The sequence below is a fragment of the Vespa crabro genome, chromosome 21, assembly GCF_910589235.1.
Source record: "Vespa crabro chromosome 21, iyVesCrab1.2, whole genome shotgun sequence".
Taxonomy (NCBI): Eukaryota; Metazoa; Arthropoda; class Insecta; order Hymenoptera; family Vespidae; genus Vespa; species Vespa crabro.
In genome coordinates this window covers 1,626,047-1,646,028 of record NC_060975.1, presented here as the reverse complement: position 1 = coordinate 1,646,028, position 19,982 = coordinate 1,626,047, and the positions used below count along the sequence as shown (strand labels likewise).

General features: G+C 26.7%; 1 protein-coding gene across 3 annotated transcripts in view; it reads right to left on the bottom strand.

Moving 5' to 3' along the window:
* Positions 1–18,408, bottom strand: part of LOC124431440 — a 30,322-nt gene extending 11,914 nt beyond the window's left edge. The window contains exons 1-3 of one of the 3 annotated variants that reach the window (XM_046979371.1): positions 11,749–12,949; positions 10,127–10,275; positions 8,841–9,007 (exon numbers count right to left, since the gene is read on the bottom strand). In XM_046979371.1, the coding sequence (XP_046835327.1) occupies positions 8,841–9,007; positions 10,127–10,204 (245 nt within the window). In that variant the 5' untranslated portion in view covers positions 10,205–10,275; positions 11,749–12,949. Of the gene's footprint in view, positions 1–8,840; positions 9,008–10,126; positions 11,268–11,748; positions 12,950–18,321 lie in introns of those variants that run through there. The other 2 variants (XM_046979373.1, XM_046979372.1) reach the window with 2 other exon arrangements.
* Positions 18,409–19,982: the final 1,574 nt, after the last annotated feature.

The window sequence follows — 19,982 nt, the reverse complement described above, 5'->3', positions numbered from 1 at the left end:
GACCGGTGAGTTATGGTTGGGTTACTTTTAAATCAAGTCGGTACATTGCCATATTCGACAGATAGAAATGAAAATAACTTTTTAACAGTCGTCGTGTATTAATGTTTAAAATTGGACGAGAAGAAGGAAAAAAGAAGAAGAAGAAGAAGAAGAAGAAAAAGAAGAAGAAAAAAAAGAAAGGAGAAAAATAAGTGGCAAGTTATAGTAAGTTATGCTTCAATGAGTTTCAACACGACCGAAATTCAACCGAGCAGTAAAATATTAATTTGTAACTTTGTCCAAAGTTATATTACAAATAACGTAGATGAATATTTGAGTAAATTTATCGTTAAATATATACATATATCTTTATTTAAACCGTCATTCAAAATATTTCTCTCTCTTTCTCTCCTATGTAATACAAAATTCGAAAAAGAAAAATGACAAGTAAATATGTGAGTTTGTCGATACTGAAAATTAACGTTTAACTTATCCCGAGTTATTTGAGATACGTAGAAACAAATTTTAGGAGCAAATTTACCATACGTGATGTATATATATTATATATAAATATATATACATGTATATATACATCTTTGTGCATAACCACGATCATATAATTACGATATTTACGAATGTTCATATTTAAAACTTATATTTAATGATTGTTTATTCAAACAAATAATATTACCGTTAGAACGAATTTGTTAATTTCTAATGTAAACAAAACTATCAGAGTAATATTTACGTACGTATTGAAGAAAAAAAAAAAAAAAAAAAAAAGAAAAATTGATATTACGCGAAAAATAATTTATACACTTAAAAGAATTTCAATTGTCATTGAAAGAAATTTTTAATAGACAGAGATTAGAATATTTATCGACTAGTGAAATAAATTACGTATCTTATCTCTAATGTCAATCTTAAATTTTAAAAATAGGCCACGATACATGAACTCTCCTGGTCTTACTTTGTCACGCGAAAAATCATAAATTTTACTTACACTAAATCGCGAAAACGTATAATTATATACGTAGAGAAAAGAAAATTAAAAGTAGTCGTAGAGTAGTAGTAATCTAGATAGTTTCGAGCTTTTTTCTTTTTTTCTTCTTCTAATGCCCCTTTACACTATGCAACCCTTGAACGTAATACACATTAGCGTATAACGGATAGAAGTCGTCATGGCCGGTTGTTAATCTCGAAAAAACGTATAAATAAAAGCGATCTTTGCATATTATTTGCATAACTCTGCATTGGCTCGCGTGTTTAGTTTTACAGTTGAATAAAAGCTCACATTAAACAATAATAATATCGATTGCCGTTATATCGTTTCTCCTATTGGAAAAATTATAAATTATAACGCACTTTTTATTAGAATATCAATAAAAATTAATATTATAAAATTCTAAATTTTAATCTAAGCCATCGATGCGAAATATTTTCACATAAATTTCAAACATAGAATATTCCTAAATTACTATTTATTGAATACTATCGGTAATAATAATAATAATAATAATAATAATAATAAATAATACTAGTAATGTAAATGAATAATACTAGTAATTAATTAATAATAATATTAATAATATAATAATATAAATAATACTAATCTATGATCAATTATGCCCACATAAATTAATAATACTGTAATATATATATTATATATATATATATATTTTTATATTAATTATTCATCAATATTAATAATAATTGTAGAATCGAATATACACACGATGTTCAATTAAAAATATAATAACTAACTTAAGATATAAAAAGTGAAGAAAATATTGTTTGGTTAGTGAAAGAAAATTCAATTATACGAAACATGGAGTGAAAATGATCGAAGATCGATCAGCCATGTCGGACAGTTTCGTCCATGGACGAACTACTGAAATTGACGTGAGCAATGGGACTATACACATGTCTATATACACGTATGTGTATATATATATATATATGTGTGTGTATATATACACACATACATATGCATATATACAAAGCGTACGCACGCATACCAATAAGCTATATTCATGAATAAATTCTACGGCAAATCGCTTGTAATCGAGGACATTCGATTGAACGTTCAGGTCTCCAGCCGGTGCGAAACAATTTTTGGTCCTTTCGAGAAATGTGTATTTTTCTCCTTCTCCCGTTCGTCCTTCGGGATTCGTCCTACGTGAATATATTTCATTTGTTCCCGTTCTACAGAGAAATAAGATCTTCTAGTTTGAAATATATATATATACATATATATATGTATATGTATGTATATGTATGTTCGGTTAGTCGAAATCTACATTGAAAATGAGAAAGAAAAAAAGTTCCTACATAAAGTTGATTTATATATTTCAATTTGTCAAAAAAGCAACACCTGTACGATTTCTTTTTTTTTTTTTTTTTTTATATCTATGAGAAACTATCTGTCATATATTTTAATTTAAATTATTTTCTAATCGCAATGATATGTTTTAATAATGCATCGACAATTATAATTTCTAACGTTGTCAATCGATTTAAGAAAAAGAAGAAGAAGAAGAAGAAGGGAAGAAGAAAAAGAAAAAAGAAGAAGTTTTTCAAAGTTTCTTACAATAGGCAACAACGCTATACATGCAGGTAATACGCGGTAGCCTACTTTCAGGGATCTTAAAAATGAATATATATATATCTTTGTTACCGATAGGGATGCACGCAACCGTAATTATCGACGAAGTATAAAGTGATGTCTATCTCCAGGCGTAGGTAATATATATATATATATATATATATATATATATATATATATATATATATATATATACAATATGAAATATAAATTATTATTGTGTTTTATAAAAATTATTGTTCTCATAATTCGCAAAACATTATCTAATAGATTTTGCGATACTTAACGAAAGGAATGAAGAATTTTTATCAACATAATATTATAACGTTTGTTATGTTAAAATACATTACATTGTAGTTATTATTCATAATGAATTTAATTAACGATTAAAAGAAATAAAAATAAAAATGATTGTCGACGGAGCGTAACGTAAAATTTGTTACGCAATAATCTATCTGATATTGTTCATAACTTAATTAAAGATCTATTTTAGACAATCTCTTCTTTCACAAGTATAGAATGCGTCGCGTTACATAACGCGATATAATTTGTTACTATCTATGAAATGTTATTTACACACTATAACACGATCGTCATCTCTGCATACAAATGGTTACGACTGTTATTGCATATGACAGTTGACGCCACTGCGAATGACATATTTCCAGATGTACTACTGGACCCGACTGGAATTCGTACTATAAATCTTCAATTATTTACAGCTTTCAAGGTGATACAAGATTTTTTTTCCCCCCGCCCTCCTTTTTTCTTTCTTTCCTTTTTTTCTCTTTCACGACTGATCGTAAATTTGTACCTTTCTCAAAATTTCAAATAAGGACAGATCAGTTAGGGAGAATTTATTTTTATATCTAACTTTTCTTAAACAACGACAATTATTATCGTTGTTGTTATTATTATTATTGCATTTTGAAATATCTATCCATAAATATATATTTTTATATATATTATACGAATAATATTTTATACATATATAAAAAAAAAAAGTACATATATATATATATATATATGTATTATATTTTTACATATATCTTTTATTTTACGATGAAAATTTTTAGCTCCTGCAAAAAGAAAAAAAAAAAAGAATAAACAAAGACTATGATTGATATTGTTTTTCGACACATACATATATATATATATATACAAATATGTGTATCTCTGTATATGTATTTTATAGACTAATAAATTGAAAACGTTTGAAACAAATAGAATCGATTGAAAGCAACGAAATATCAATAATGGAGGAAGGGGGAATCAAAATAAAAATATATTTCAAACAATATCTCTGAATTAAAACGAGTAGACATATAACAATATATCCTCGTATATTATCAATAGTACGAATATAATACTTTTTATAAGGCCGTACACATTTCCTCCATTTATTTCCTTTATTTTCCTTTTTTATCTCTTGATCAGGCGGTCGGTTGAAAAACATTTTCATCGTGGTTAATTAAAAACGAAAAAAAGCGTTCCGTCTCTTAGTATACTATATCTATATAATATTATTTAATATATATATATATATATATTTGAAAACTTCAGGCGATCATTAGTTTTTCGTTTTGTTAGAAAGTGGAACGAAGTTTGTCCATTTTATTTTTCTCCTTTGTCTCTTTTTCTCTCCCTCTCCCTCTCTCTCTCTCTCTCTCTCTCTCTCTCTCTTTCTCTCTTATCATTTTTATTATTGTCTTACTCGTTGCCGTAACACTTTTTGTTGTTTTCGTAGTTAAAAGGAAAAACAAATCGAGTAACATAGTAATCGTATTTGTGATGGACGTAAAACACAAAGAGAACCCGCAAAGTCTACGACTATCCAATTAGACTAACTCAACGTGTAATACGTCATAGCCATTGTTACCTCAGGCGCGATGCCCCGATTATTCGATTGAATATACTCGTATTCTCATCAACTATACAACGTCACACTATATATATATATAATATAGAGAAAAGAAACTATATTATATATATATATATATATATATATATTGGATGTCTCAAAAGTCACTACCCACATATTACATCTAACTGACATTGATTGTTGCTTAATTGTATTTTTCTTTTTTTTTCTTTCTCTTTTTTTTGCTTTTTCACTAACACGTACGTCTGTTACAAATTTTGTATTTGCAAAAAAAAAAAAGAAAAAGAGAGAAAGAGAGAGAGAGAGAGAGAGAAAAAGAACAAGTCACATTTCGAATTTCACGTAATTTATAATAAATTTCTTATTACAAAGTTATATCTAACAAGATTGATAATATTCTACGTTTTCTAATTTTATCTATTATCATATACTTATATCGAATTTATTACTATATCATTATTATATTTATTTCTATACTATTATCGAATTTATTTGATCTAAAAAAAGAAATGGATGAGGGAAGGAGGTGGGAGGGAGGGAGGGAGGAAGGGAGGGTAAAAAAGAAATAAGAAGAAAGGTAGAGTTAATATAAAACACACATTAACATATCTCATTGTCTGGAAAAGAGAAAAAGAAAACGGAGCATAAACGCGCCCTTTTGTTATACCTTAAAGAAAAAAAAAAAGAAAAGAAAAAAGAAAAAGAAGAAGAATAAAAAGAGGATAAAGAAGATGGAGTACTGACAATGAGATAAAAAGAAAAGGAGAAGAAGAAGAAGAAGAAGAAGAAAAAGAAAAAATAAGAGTCTGAGAGAAAGGAGGCCATGAAAAATTAAGATTTTCATTAGGTCGTGCAAACCCCCGGAAGAAAATTTTTCAAAGGGCGACACGACGAACGAAGGAACATTGACAGTAATGGCAAAAGGTTCACGTATTTTTAAAGATACTTTTATCTTTTATCTTTATATCATGGACTCCCTTTATTGTCTAGATTCTGTATCTCATTAAAATCGATTTATGCAGGTGACATTAAAAACATTCGTTTCTTTCATTAAATTATTTAAATGAATCCTACCGTACGACTCTGGATTTAAGTATGTAAATGTTGTAAAACTGTAAAAGGTACTTAGTTTTCTTTTTTTTTTTTTTCTTATTCGTTTGCTTCTTTCTTTCTTTCTTTCTTTCTTTTCTCTCTCTCTCTCTCTCTCTCTTTCTTTTTTGTTTTCTTTTCCTTTTTTCTTTTTTTTTTTTGGATATTCTATCGTAATTAGTAACGACCAAAATTATACCGATGATATAAGTGCAAAATTGAAAAAACTTATCATCCGTTATTTTTACAATATTATAATAATTTATAACGAATTATTTATTGCAAATTAAAAAATTTATCTTATTTTTTAATTAATACTAACGTGTAATAAATTTAATTCAATTTTATTATCTTTGTTTATAACAAAATTGTTTATAACAAAATTGTTTATAACAAATTGTTAATTAATTATTAACAATGTGTTAATAAACAAGTAGAGAAAATTTTGCCCTTAAAAATGACGCTTTATTCGCATTTCTACGACTTTTAGTCCCGTAGATATGCTCATGTAAATGCAGGACGTGATTGTTAAATAATAAATAAAAAAATAATTGTTCGTTAACAAAAAATAATCAATTCGTTTATTAATTATTTATTAGTTCATATAATTCTTAAACTGAATCCATTTATTGGCACAAAATAAGATGACTTTAATTCGTAAGAATTTGTTTATAATAAATTGTTTATAAAACAAATTGTTAATTAATAATCATTTTAAAAACAAAAAATAGAGAAAAGTTTGCCCTTTAAAATGATATTTGATTCAAGTCTCTACGACTTTTAGTTTCGAAGATATTCCCATGCAAATATAAAAGATTTTACGCTGGCCCACTGACCTATATAATTTCATTCAAAATTGGCGCAGCGACACACTGACCTATATAAATTCCAAGAATTTACGGTGGCCTACTACTACTACTATTATTACTACGAACAGCTGTAGTACACAAATTATGAATGAAAAACTTTCGCAAACGATATCTTCGGAACGGAAAGTCGTACAGACTTGATACAAATACCGTTTTCAAGCATTTTTTATACTTCATTCGTTTAAACATTGCAATAATATTGTTATAATAAAACCCTTTTTTTTTTAATACTTTTCTATTGCAAATTTTTTTTCCTTCCTTTTCTTCACGTAATAATAACGTCGTAAATAGAACGAATGTCATTCAAAATTTTTTTTATTATTATGTCAATTTTATTTTTATTTGTTTATTTAAAAAAAAAAAAAAAAAAAAAAAAAAAAAAAAAGATTTAATACACGAAATTAAGATCGTAAACACGAAAGATTATTCTTTATGTACTTTGAGCTTACATTATTATAAATTGAAAATCATCAATACCTTTTCTTGTTAATATTATTTACTTATGTACTATTACTATGTATTTACTTATTTTAATCGCATCTCCGTAATATCGTTACTTAGAAATAAATTAAACCTGAAATATCTCCCAAACTAAATAAACTTTCGACATAGACGGTTTAATACTTTCTCATAGAGAAGGTTAAGCTGGTTATCGAGCGAATGTAATGAAAAGCGTATGATCTCGTTAACAAAAAAAAAAAAAAAAAAAGAGAAAGAAAGAAAGAAAAAAAAAAGAAAAGAAAAATAAAATAAAACAAGAAAAAGAAAGAAAAATAAGTTAACCTTCGTATGTTCCTTTCATGCGTTCATTTCTAAAAACAAGAGGAGGAAGAAAAAACAGAAAAAAGAAAAAAAAAGAAAAAAAAAGAAAAGAAAAAAAGATTACCGCCAAATTATGAATCTAAGCGTACCGTACGACGAATTTCGTAAATAAAATTTCTCCGTGGGGGGGGGGGGAGAGTGGGGGAGAAAAAAAAAAGAAGAAACATAGAACATTTAAAACTATTGTTCCAACCTATTATATACCTATGTATTGTACATACATATGTAGAATAAATAAAATTGTAAAAGGGAAAGAAATGATGAAAAAAAAAAGAAGAAAAAAAAAAAAGAAAGAAGAAAAAAGAGAGAGAAATAAATCTTTCACACGAATATCAAAAGCAATTAAATAAAATACTTTATTTATTCATTGAAACGTTTATCACGAATTATTATTAATTAAATGAACAATCAAGTAGATATATATGTATATATATATATATATATTTCTCGTGTTAATCGTATGTCGAAACTATCGAATCGCGTGTTGCGTTTCACTGCTTGAAAATTACTATAGCAATAATTTATCCGAGAAACTTATCGACGTGCGTACGTTCGTAAATTCTTTCTCTCTCTCTCTCTCTCTTTCTCTCTCTTTCTTTCTTTTTAGAATACAATAGTTCGCAACAGGAAGAGATAGAGATAAAGATAGATGAAAAGGGATAAAAAGAGAAGAAAAAGAAAAGAAAAGAAAAGAAAAGAAAAGCAAAGGAAAGGAAAGGAGAATAAGAAGAAGAGAGTAGGGAGGAATCGATTCGAATTGTTTCGCATCTTTATCGAAAAAAAATCTTTCATTTAAATCGTCGAATTATATTGTCGGGATATAATATAAAGAGGAGAAATTAACGAATAAGCTAATAATAAAAACAAAAAAAAAAAAAAAAAAAAAAAGAAAAAAATAAATAAAATAAAAAGAGAAAGAAAAAAAAGGCGATAGAGAGCTTTACATTTTCCAATCTATTTACCAAGTTAATTGAAATCTCATTAATCTAAAAGCAAACTCCAATTCCACGAGAAATAGTTTTCTTTTAATCTTAGCAGATATGAAATATCATGATAATTCGTAATTAATTCAGCCAAAAAGAATCACTATATATATATATATATATATATATAAAATATCGGTGAAAAAATTATGATCAAATGCAATCATAAGAAATAATGAAAATGTTATTAAAATTATTAAATATGAAAATTTATTATTAATATTATTAAAAATAATAATAATAATAATAATAATAATAATAATAATAATAATAATAATAATAATAATAATACAATCAAATGGAAAAAATTAAAAAGTATGATTTAAAAAAAAAGAAAAGAAAGGTTCAATTTTTTGTTACATATTGGGTGAATTAAAAAAAAATTAAAAAAAAAAAAAAAAAAAAAAACCTATTTAATCTTGCGAAACTTTTGATTTATTTCTTATAGAAACTTTTCAGTTCTCAATTTGTATGCATGCATACTCCATAAACGACGTATACGTTCTCGCATAACAATACGATTCGATAAGCATAAAAAGAGAGAAAAAAAAAAGGAATAAACAAAAAAAAAAAAAAAGAAAAGAAAACGAAGAATATTAAAATCGAAATACCTTCGTACTTGAGGCAGGACAAGTTGAGATGTTCCCTTGCAAGCTTCAACGCAGCTTCTTCGCAATTTTCGAATTTTCTCGCGTAATTCTGGACAGTCACGTGGTTGGCCGACGTTTATAAGGAGATCACGAAATTGTGCTACCTGACAGTTTATATCCTGAATTTGCTGCAATAGAAGAAATAAAATTACACGAGTTATATCACCTATATATTATATACACATATAATATCCTTTACTTCATTGATTTTGATCTGAATTTTTTATCTCTACAATCCGTTTGATAATCTTTTAATATTTTCTTCTCGGATCAAATTAATCCTCATAAATAATTTAAAAAATTCAAATCGTGATATGTGACACATTAAAAAAAAAAAAAAACAGGAGAAAAGAAAATTTATATATTACTGTTTGATTCATATCTTTCTCTTTCGTTCTATCATAATATTTTAATTATTACATTTTATTAGATAAGATCAAGATCAAGGTCAATTTTTTATGATATTTCATAATGATTTCTTTCTCTATCGTAATAATTAAATAGTTATAAATAATAAGAATTTAAACTTGTTGATTAATAAATCATTAAAACATTTATATATTAATTTTATCGATTATATACAAATAAATATATATATATATATATATATACATATATATAAATACATTAAATTCTATTAAAGAAGATTAAGAATTATAATTTCTTAATAATTATTTTCGGTCATAAATCAAAAGCATGTTAACAAATCGGATTATTTCGTTTATTATTTATTAATTTTTTACTTCTCTCTCTCTCTCTCTCTCTCTCTCTCTCTCTCTCTCTTTCTTTCGATTGAAATATTTATTTTAGATATGAGAGAGAGAGAGAAAGAGAGAGAAAACGATTGAACATACGGTGAAATGAATTTTAAAGACATTCATATATTAATTATAATCAATTAAAAATAATATTCTAATGCATTAAATTTAAAAAATAAAATAACATCAAGATAATAATTTTTTATTCAATTTCATATATAATTATTATTCTAAATCTGATAAATCAAATACATAGTAACAAATCGTATTATCTCGCTTATTAATTTTGAGCTTTCTCTCTATCTCTCTCTCTCACTCTCTCTCTCTCTCTTTCTCTCTTTCTCTTCTTCAATTGAAATATCTACTCTAGAAATTCGAGAGAGAGAGAGCGAGAGAGAGAGAGAGAAAGAGAGAGATTGAGGTAGAAATCAGAGATTAAATTATCGAAAAATATAAAACTTGCAAAAGTACATTTGAAAATTGATTTACCAGAAAAACCACCTTCTCGGATTTATCGGATTTATCGTCGTGGCATTTGCTCGTCGATGGTGTTGGAGACTCCGTCATTATCTGATCTTCTTACGGACTAGTTCTTCTCCGATCGTCGTGTGACATAACGAACATTATCCACGTCATCTCCGCGAAGAAGAAGAAGAAGAAGAAGAAGAAGAAGAAGAGGAAGGAAAATAAAAAAAAAAGAAAAAAAGAAAAAACGAGAAAAGAAAAAAGAAGATGAAGAAAGTGAAAAAGAAAAGAAAGAGAAACGAAAGAAGTCTCTCTTAAAGAAAAAGAAGATGTAACGAATGAACGAGTAAACAAATCAACAAACAAATAAATAAATAAATAAATAAAAAAAAAAAAAAAAACACCGCCTAGAATTACACGATCTAAAGTTTCGTACTTAATTTATATTGAAATATTTCAATCGATTTCTATGTACGTATTTATAATATAAATATATGTGTATTTGTTGTTTTTCTTTCTTCTTCTCCTTCTTCTTTTCTTTTTTGTTCTTTTTCTTTTTTATTTATTATCTCTTTTTATCGAAAAAAAAAAAACGCAATTTTATCGATCTTATTATTCGACGGATAGATCGATCGATAAGAAAATTAATCGTCGAGAAACGACGAAACTTTTTGACCCATGTTATTCCACGGTCTAATAATCAAACCTCGATGGAATTCAATTGATACTAACAAAAAAAAGAAAAAAGAAAAAAAAGAAAAAAGAAAAAAAAGAAAAAGAAAAAGAAAAAGTAAAAGGAAAAAGGAGAAATAAAAAGATGGAAAGAAAGATAGAAGAAAAGAAGAAAGAAATTTATCTTTACCAACGTTCGTATTCTTTTACCATCGATAAAAAAAAAGATAGCAGGAGTTAGATGAATAGATAGATAAATAAAAGCTAAATAAAGAGAAAGAGAGATAGATAGATAGATAGATAGATAGATAGATAGATAGATAGATAGATGGATAGATAAAGAAATAACGATTCTTTTTTCTTTTCTTTCTTTTAAATCAAAAAACGTTCGTTGTTATTAATGTCCTACTCGATCGAACGTATATATCACGTTATAAATCATCGTAGATCGTAAGATCATTCGTAAATCATAGAACGTTTGTAAAAATCAAATCTATACAAATGATATTAATAACAATTAATAATAATAATAATAATAATAATAATAATGATGATGATGATGATGATGATGATGATGACAATAATCGAATGAATAAAAAAAGAAAAGAGAGAGAGAGAGTAATATACACACTGGGATGTGTATTAGAATTTGTTTAGGCACGATTAGAAAGAGATCTTTTCTTTTTTCCCGTCGCTACGTTCTCCAGTGATTAGAATTTCGTCGCGTACGTAAGCAGGATAAAAAAGACGAACCGAAGGCCATTATGAAATCCATTAGAAATTATTTATTATATCTTTTTTAAGGATTAATGGTAAATCTTTTTCTCTCTCTCTCTCTCTCCCGCTCGCTCTCTCTCGCTCTCTCTCTCTCTCTCTCTCTCTCTCTCGCTTTCTTTAGCTCTCTCGCACACACACACACACAGTTGCGTGTGTTGAGAAACAAATAGTATGATTTTAACGAGTTCCACTCTCACTTTTTTCTCTTGTCTTCTCTTTCCTTCCTCCTTTTTCCTTTTCTTTTTCTTTCATCGTCGAGATATCGATAAGAAATCCATAGATCTCATCGATTGTTCAATATTATCACTTTCTAATCTTGTCTTCGTCAAACTTTGCATTTTTATCAATATCATATTATCTCTCTCTCTCTCTCTCTCTCTCTCTCTCTCTCTCTCTCTCTCTCTCTCACTCTCTGTATTATTCTTTTTCCTCTTTTCGTTTTTTTCGTTTTCTTTTTTATTTTGTCTTTAATCGTTAAAATCTATTTGATAAGTTATAATAAAGCAAATGAGAATTACGCGTGGTCACAATATTTTCATCTTATTCTTAATTATTACAATTATTATTATTTAATTATTTTTATTTCTTTTTTTTTTTTTTTTTTTTAATTATTTCTTTCCATCCTTCCTTCTTTCCTTTTCTTTTTCTTTGTTATTGTTTGAACCGTTCGTTCGTTCGTTCTTATTTCTTCTTTCTTCGTTTCCCTATCTTGGATCTTCTCGTTTGCTTTTATTCAATATTTTTGTTACTAAGGTTTCTTCGTCAAATAAAAATAAACTTTATACGGATTCTCTTCTCTAACATATTTCCTTTCTCTTTTTATTGTTTGTATTTTCTTTTGTTCTCTCTGTCACTCTTTACTTTTCTCTACCTTGTCCTCTTCTCCTCAGTTTCTCTCTCTCTCTCTCACTCTCTCTCTCTGTTTGACTCTATTTAAAATCTCTTATACGTACGTCGAATTAAATTAAAAATACAATTAAAATCCAAATAAGAATAAAAAATTTCAAATATTTCTTCTCGATCATATCATAAGATACATAATATCATTTCATATATTCTCGTATTTTTCAATCAAGAAAATTTCTTTCAAAAACTAAACTCGATTAATTAAAAATTCTTGATTTCACAATTGTCCCTTCTTATTTCTCTTTCTCCTTTCCTTCTTCTTCTTCTCGTTCGCGTTAGTTTATTAATACATCTTCTCTCTTCTTTTAATCGTTAGTCCATTTTTTTATCTGTCTTTTTTTATTATCCCATCTATACACTTTTGGCGCGTTCACGAATAAAGTTCTGAATGCGTGCTCGTCGTCGAAGGGACACGCGACAAACTGAAGCGTGGCTTTCACCCTCGAGCTCTTTTACTGTTCTCTCTCTCTCTCTCTCTCTCTTCTCTCCTCTCTCTCTCTCTCTCTCTCTCTGTCCTACCTGCACTACCCTCTTTAAGAGCGCATGTCTGATTCTAACCGGCAGTATACTACTGTCGCGCCGCGATTTCCACGAGTCGACTTACACCCCTCGTCTTTCCTCTCTTCTCCCTCACTCACTCTCTCTCTCTCTCTCTCGCCTCTTTCTTTCTCTCTCTCTCTCTCTCTCTCTCTCTCACTATCCGTGATCGAGCCTTATATTATAAATAGTGTAGCGTCGTTTAATCGTTCCATCGTCAGTACTTTATCTATGATGGAGACAAAGATAGATAGATATATAGATAGATGAGCAAAGAGAGAGAGAGAGAGAGAGAGAGGGGGGCGATGGGGGAGCGTAGGGGAGGGGGGAAGATAAATTATTACAAAAGAATGAAAATAATTATTGAAATTGTCGAAAACACATTTGATGAATTTATTCAATGGAATTTCGAATAAAAAGATATAATTTCTTTTCTTCTTTTTTTTTTTTTTTTTTTCTCTCGACGCGTAACATCTCGCGGCTTTCTTCTTCAATATTCATTAAAAAGAAACAAAAGAAAAAAGAAAACAAAGAAAAAAAAGAAGGAGATGGAGATATACGAAAAGACAATGGATAGAATTTAAATGATTATTTTAATAGACGAGAAATCTTAATTACTTAATGAAATCTCGATAGGGTTTAAGATTAAATAAAGTTATTTAAAGAATTTCTATCAATATTGTTCTTTAAAAATAAAGTAAAAAATAAAAGTATCGAATAGAACGATATTCATGAAAGAGGAAGATTTATGAATAAATTTTATTAACATTAAATAGGAAGTATCGTACGCGTATATGAAAAAAAAAAAAAAAAGAAAAAAAAAGGAGAATGATAAATTCGAAGTTGATAATATTACGAGAACGATGATTAAAATCGATGGGAAATATTATCGAATGACATTCAAAGGAAGGAAAAGAAAAAAAAATTAAGTGACATTAATACTAATTAATAATAATTAAAAATGGGATCAAGGAACTGTATGAAAAAATATCGTAAAGAAAGAGAGAGAGAGAAGAGAGAGAGTGAGAGAGAGAGAGAGAGAGAGAGAGAGAATTTATAATAATTTAATTTAAAAACGAGTTAATTATTTGATAAAATCGATATAAACAAATATTTCCCCATTTATTCTCTGCATAATTAAATAATATAAATTATATTGAATACGTACTTATATATTTTATGATATTACATATATATATCAAACATTTTATAATATCAAATAAACACAATGAATATTAAGGATAAATTCGATCGTATTAATTGTTCGAAGTGTTTCTTCCAATCAATCTAATATTTTCTAATATTTCCTAATATTTTCTAATGCATCGGAGAATAATGAAATTGATTCATTCGATTTTCTAAGACGTAAATGTCTTTGATCATAACTCCCAGCCTGGTCACACACACACACACACACACACACACACACACACACACACACACACACACACACATATATATATATATATATATATATATATATAAACATATATAACTATACAAGATCATTAGTTTATTAATAAACGTTTTAATGGGTTTTACGTAGGTGTAGTAGGGATTATATATAGATTGCTTAGTTCGATTAGGGTTAGCGGTCTGGGAAACATGTGTCTAATATACGTATGGTGTGCTGTTCTATGTACTGCTATGTCACAAATGTATATTTCCCACGATAGTTAGAATGTAACGTGTTTACTCATACGAATATTAATAATCATATTCCGAATACCATAGTCTCTACTATAGCAAGTAGAAACAACTATCAAGATGCATTAATAATAGAACAGAATTTTTTCTTCTTTTTTTTTCTCTCTCTCAATCTCTCTCTCTCTCTCATTTCTTTCCATTTTTCTTTTTTTTTTTTTCATTTCCTTCTTTCTATCGTTTCTTTCCATTTTTTATTATTTTACCTAGAAGTTAAAGAAAGTTTATCCTTATATAGTTTCTTTCTTTTCTATCCACAGAAATATATTTTCATTGATCTTTGTTATAATAATAATAAATTGATGATTATTATTATTATTATTATTATTATTATTATTATTATTATTATTATTACAATTAATAATAAGTAATATAATAAAGATATATTATTTATATCTACGTATATATAATTATAATAATATATATATATATATATAATATATACTTATTATATTAAAGTTTATACATGTATAATATATAATGGAATTATTAGGCAGATAGAAGATTTCTTTCTTCTTTTTTTTTTTTGTTTTTTTTTTAATAAAATTAAAAAATTTCAATTCCGAAAGAAAAAAATAAAGAGAGAGAGAGAGAGAGAGAGGATGGATAGAATTGAAGTTAAATTATTTGAAGGAGGGCTAAAAGCATCGCACTGATAATTTCCCCGAGTAGCGGGAGCTTTCGTCCTTCGTTATCGTGTCCCAAGGAGTTCGAATGAGTTCTCTCATCTGACGGATACCGCAACTACTATAACACACAGAGACACAATGCATATATATACATATATATATATATATATACGCGCGCGCATAGACACTCTCGTTATCGAGTATAGATTATCGATAAACATTGTGAACGTATATAGGATTTGTGCGCTTCGCAAAGGCGACAAGGCATTCGCCTGAAATCGTCTAACGATGTCTACCTCTTGATAAGAAAAAAAAAGAAAAAAAAAAAAAAAAAGAAAAAGAAGAAAAATAAAAAAAAAGAATAATAATAAGAAGAAGAAGAAGAAAATTGAGAGAGAGAGAGAGAGAGAGAGAGAGAAACATGGAATATATTTTTAGTTATCACACCATTTTATATATATATATGTATTAACAATGTCGACGAAAAGTTTACAGACAAAAATAAAAATTGCGAAAGAAAAAGAGAGAGAAAAATATGTAATATATTTTTAATCGTCGTACCTTTTTATTTTATATATATATATATATATATATATATATATATATATATATATATATATATATAAGTATATTATACGTGTTACATATACGTATGTATATAGTATACATGTTAACATCGTCGACGTCTCGAAAAGTTTTTAAACGAAAATAAAAATTAAGTAAAATAGATAAGAAAAATATGAAATATATCCATAATTATTTCAATACATAATAATGTATTGAATAAGATAGATCTAATCTGTGTTTAAGATTTGTATTAATATATAATATAATATTAGCACAATAAATATTATTAATAAACATTGTTATATAAAATGTATAACATTGAGTATATAAAAAAGAAGGGAGAAAAAAGTAATTAATAAAAAATTACTTTAGAATCTTAAATAAGAATGACTACGTCATTAGAACTCGTTTGAAAAAAAAAAAAAAAAAAGAGAAAGGAAAAAAAAAGAAGAAAAAAAAGAAAACATTTTATTATCAATACCACGGTAAATGATTTTTTGTTCAAAGATCTTTGATCAAGATCTAGAGATCCTTTTTCTCTATTTTAATGGAATAAAATTTATTTGGATGAAAAATTTGTATTGCTACGTTTCAATGAATTCGTTATTATTTTCACGCTGAATTTCACAACCCCCATAGCCATGACCTTTAACATCGAACGTTTCGACCTCCGGTGGAGTGACCTTCGACCTCATGCTCCAATTCCGAATAAGCTTTTTCTTCTTGATTACGAGATATTCGTCTCAACGATATATACATACATATATATATATATATATACGTATCATATATATATATATATATGTGTGTGTGTGTATATGTACTATTTTTTAATAAGGACCTTTTAAACTTTGATCATTTAAATAATTATCTACGTTTCGTAATTGAAGATATAAGAAAAATTCACTTGTTAAAAATATATTTTACAAATTGACTCGACTAATTGAGTAAAAAAAAAAAAAAAAAAAGGCAAAAGAAAAATAAGATACAGAGAGGAACCTTCCTAAAAAAAAAAAAAAGAAATCTATTTACGTTTAAATTTAATCAACGAAATGAAAATAGGAAGAGAGAGAGAGAGAGAGAGAGAGAGATCTTCGATAAAGGTGATAAAATTGACTTAAAGGATCACATTTTTAAAGTCAATCATTGACGATTGAATCCATAATACTTATCTTATTTAATCGAAAGAAAATAATATAATAATATTCGATTGAAAAAATAAACAATAAAAATACAATAAAAAGAAATAAAGAAAGGAGATTTATTTTATTTGCAATATAAATCGATCTTTTCATAATCGAATAGTATATGATGATAAGATCTTTTTGATATTAATAAAAATATAAAAATTCATCTATTTTATTTTTTAATATAAAAGAAAGAAAATTTCAGCAACTCAAAGAATTCTACGATATCTAATTTTTCAATAGACCTTTTTTAATTTTTTATTTATTTTATAGATCATCTCCTTGATTAGGCATTTTTCATCATATTATTATATAATATTTCTAATAAGTAACTTGGCTTAATTTTTCCTTTTCTTTTACATATATATATATATACATATACATACATATGTATATAAACGTTGAAATTATATTATATCCTTCTTATATATACATATGTTATGTAATATTATGAAATATTTAATTATCAGATAATAAATGATTTCGATTGAAGACGATTAGAATTCTATCATATCGCACTTTCTTATCGTTGTTTCGACGTAATGTATAATAAATTTGTCCTTGAAGATTATGCATTTACTTACGATTATTCTCGTCTTTACTTCAAGTAGATTCCCATAATGATGTATAGATACGTATATATAGATAGATATAGAATGATGACAAAGTTAATGAAATTTCTAGATAAGGGAAAGGGACTTGGGCATACTCTATTAAGTTAATTGAGATACACCAAGAAAAAGTTTAGGGTATGTATGCACGTTGCAAAGGAATACGTCGTAATTAAATAATGGCTCAGTTCTCTTGACCGCTTTTCAACAAGATACCAAAACTAGGTCAAAACGTATTCCTTCAAGGATTTTTTGGATAGTTATACGATAAAGAAAAAGAGAGAAAGAGTGAATGCTTTTTAAAGTTTCTTTTCTTTTATTAAGATGATCAACGAAAGGGAAAGATAATTAAACTAACTAACGAGATAAACAATTATTGTTATCTCAAGAATTTAAACTTATTATATGTATATATATATATCACTTTTTTTAAATTGATATTGATGATAATGAAGCAGCTAAGTTATATAAAGTAATGCGTATACACCTAAAAGAATTTATATATAATTTTTATATACAGTTAAATATATATGTTAACGAAACGATTGAAGTATCGTTAAATTAATATCTAAATATTCTTGATTAATAAGAAATAATAATTAAATCTATTTTAGATAATGTATAATTACCAGGAGCATCCAAGGCTAGAAACGATCCCCGTGACTTCTGAGCAACGACTGAACGCTTACGTGTGTATTGATCAAGGACAATTCAAAGGATACAATCGACGCTCGTATATCCTCTTACTTTTGTTTACCTCTACGTAACATACATACATACACACATATCAATGTATACATATAAATACAAATACGTGGATTAGTTATACACGTAAATATATAACCTTTGTATGATCATTAATTTAAAATCTAAATATTAATTCTATCCTATTCGTAGTAAATTTATTTAACATTTTATTAAAATATGTATAATATCAATGTACTGTAATTAATCTTCTGTATGTAATAATATTTATTTTCCTCTTTCTTAAATTCTCTCTCTCTCTCTCTCTCTCTCTCTCTCTCTCTCTCTCTCTCTCTCTCTCTCTCTCTCTCTCTTCCTCTCTCTCTATTTGTCGCACACACATATTATCCATAATATTTATTTCTTAATAAATATTTTTAAATCGTATAAATGTGTTTTTTTAAATATTTTCTACAGTTAAAACTTGACCAGAAAATATCTAAACTTTCTTAAAAAACAAAGAGAAGAAATAAACGGAGAATATTTTTCCGGAAGAAAAGTTTCACGTTCGAAGGTATAACCTTTTTAGATATACACGGTGGCCCATGAAATTCTCACGAAAAATTCAACGACATTATTATATTCTATCCACGAGAAAAGTCACGGGAGAGAGAGAGAGAGTGAGAAAGAGAGAGAGAGAAAATCACCATTCGTCGTCGACGTTTCTACTGCTGACATGAATGCAAACGAGGATGCATGGTGATAAAACAGGTACGATGAGAAAATATGAAAAATTGAACGAAAAGAGAGAGAGATAGAAAGAGAGGGAAGGGAGAGAGAGAGAAAGAGAAGAATATTTTTATTATTATTAATAGGCTGACAACGTGATCAAAATTATATCTTTCTTCGTGTGTTTTATATATATATATATATATATATATATATATATATATATATATTTTAATTATTTAAATAAATTGTTGTCACTTATAATCAGTAATATAATATTATTATTATTTTATATATATATATATATATATATATATATATATATATATATTATTGTTATTTTATTATAATACAATTACCTTCTAATATTGTTATAATATAATATAATATTATTTTATTATACTATTAATTATTATATTTATTAATATTAATTTTATATTATTTAATTAATTCTTCTATTCTAGTTTTCAGATTCTAGTTTTCAAAAATCCATCTATCAGTTTTAAAATTAAATATTATATATATATATATATATATATATATATATATATTGTCTGTTCTTGTGTTAAGAGATAGTTATATTAGATACTAGTATCACGTTCCTCTGCCTCAATTGCTAATGTCAAATCAAAATGGAATGCGCGTTCTCTTTGACAAACATAGAGACAACTAGTTCGTACATGTAATGAGATAAATCCAATAGAAGATGAGAATGTCATATACATATATATATATATATATATATAGACACGTACGTACACATACGTAAGATATATGTGTAAATTTTCTCACGTAACATTTCATTTTTTTTTTTTTCAACTGAATAAACTCAATAAAAGCTTTATTTTATCGTTTTGTTTTGCTTAACGGAGCGATT